This window comes from Octodon degus, unplaced genomic scaffold, assembly GCF_000260255.1.
Source record: "Octodon degus isolate 3935 unplaced genomic scaffold, OctDeg1.0 scaffold00087, whole genome shotgun sequence".
NCBI lineage: Eukaryota > Metazoa > Chordata > Mammalia > Rodentia > Octodontidae > Octodon > Octodon degus.
In genome coordinates, this window is record NW_004524663.1 from 1,119,385 (window position 1) to 1,120,920 (window position 1,536).

General features: G+C 39.0%; 1 protein-coding gene across 1 annotated transcript in view; it reads left to right on the forward strand.

The window, feature by feature from the left end:
• The first annotated feature begins 990 nt into the window (after positions 1-990).
• The window catches only part of LOC111818317 (small nuclear ribonucleoprotein E-like), a 5,664-nt gene continuing 5,118 nt past the window's right edge, over positions 991-1,536 (forward strand). The window contains exon 1 of the mRNA XM_023721930.1: positions 991-1,086. Coding sequence (XP_023577698.1) covers positions 991-1,086 — 96 coding nt within the window. The remainder of the gene's footprint in view (positions 1,087-1,536) is intronic.

Here is a 1,536-nt window from a genome sequence, read left to right on the forward strand (position 1 = left end):
AAAGAACAAAGATAGGAAAAGAAAAAGTTATATTATCATTATTTGTGGATGACATGATACTCTACATAGAAAACCACAAAAACTACACCATAAGATTTTTTTTTTTTTTTTTTTTTTTTTTTGCAGAACCGGGGATTGAACTCAGGCCCTTGCGCTTGCCAGGGAAGCGCTTATTCTACCGCGCCATCTCCCTGGCCCCATTTTTTTTTTAAAGACTTCTAAATTTAATAACCAAATTCAGTAGTGGAGCTAGATACACAACACTCCAAAATCAGTAGCCTTCATATATATATATTATATACATCAAACTCAGAAATTAGGGTAAAAACACCTTTCACAAAAGCATCCCAAAAATGAATTACCTATCAATCAATATAATAAAGAAAGTAAAAGACCCCTACAGTGGAAACTACATTACTCTGAAAAAGGAAATTGAAGAAGATACCACAAAATGGAAAGATATCCCTTGGTTTAAGTAGGTAAAACCAATATAGTGAAAATAGCTACACTCAAAATTGTTATACAGATTTAATGCAACCTTCATCAAAATGCCGGTAGCATATTTCACAGAATTAGAGAAAACCATCCTAAGTTCATTTGGAACCAGAAGCGACTTAGAGTAGCTAAAGCAATTCTGAGCAACAAAGGCAAGTCCAGAAGGATCACAATGTGTGACTTGGAATTATATTACAAAGTTACTGTGAGCAAAACAGCATGGCACCGGCAAAAGAAAAAAAATCTGGGCCAGAGAGATCATTGTGCTGCATAAGTGACTGCCTGACAGCACAAGGTCCCGAGTTCAATTACCAGAACCACATGCCGTGCCGGCACTGGAACCAGGCATGGTGGCACATGTTTGTAATTCCAGCCCTAGGGAGGCTGAAACGAGAGTCACTATGAGTCTGAACTGTGAAACAAGACCTTGTATCCAAAATTAAATTAAAAATTTGAAAAAAAACAGATCTAAGGATAGATGGAACAGATTGAAAGATGCAGAAACAACTTCAAATACACTCATCTGTCTTATCTTTGACGAAAGGGCCCAATACATTGACTGGAAAAAAGACAGCCTCAGGGCTGGTAAGATAGCACAGTGGAATGAGTGGCTGCTTAGGCAAGCACAGGGACCAGGGTTCGATCCTGGGTACCACATGCCACTGGGCATGCCCCACCCCTGGGCATGCTGAGCTAGGGAATGAGTCCAGGTTTGGTGACACATGCCTATAATCCCAGCATTGGGGAGGCTGAAAATAGGATCACTATGAGTCCCAGCTGTGTAGTGAGACCCTATACCAAATACATTAAAAAAGATACAGCCTCTGTAATACATGGTGCTGGAAAAACTGGCTCCTTATATGCTGAAGATTGAGACTAGACCCATATCTTTTACTATCCACTAAACAAAAATAAAAGTTGATTAAAGTTCTAAATGTTAAAGATAAACACTAAATCTGCTGGAAGACAGAATAGGTAGAACTCTCAAAGACATAGGTGTAGGCAAAGACTTTATGAACTAAACCCCAGTTGCCTGGGAAA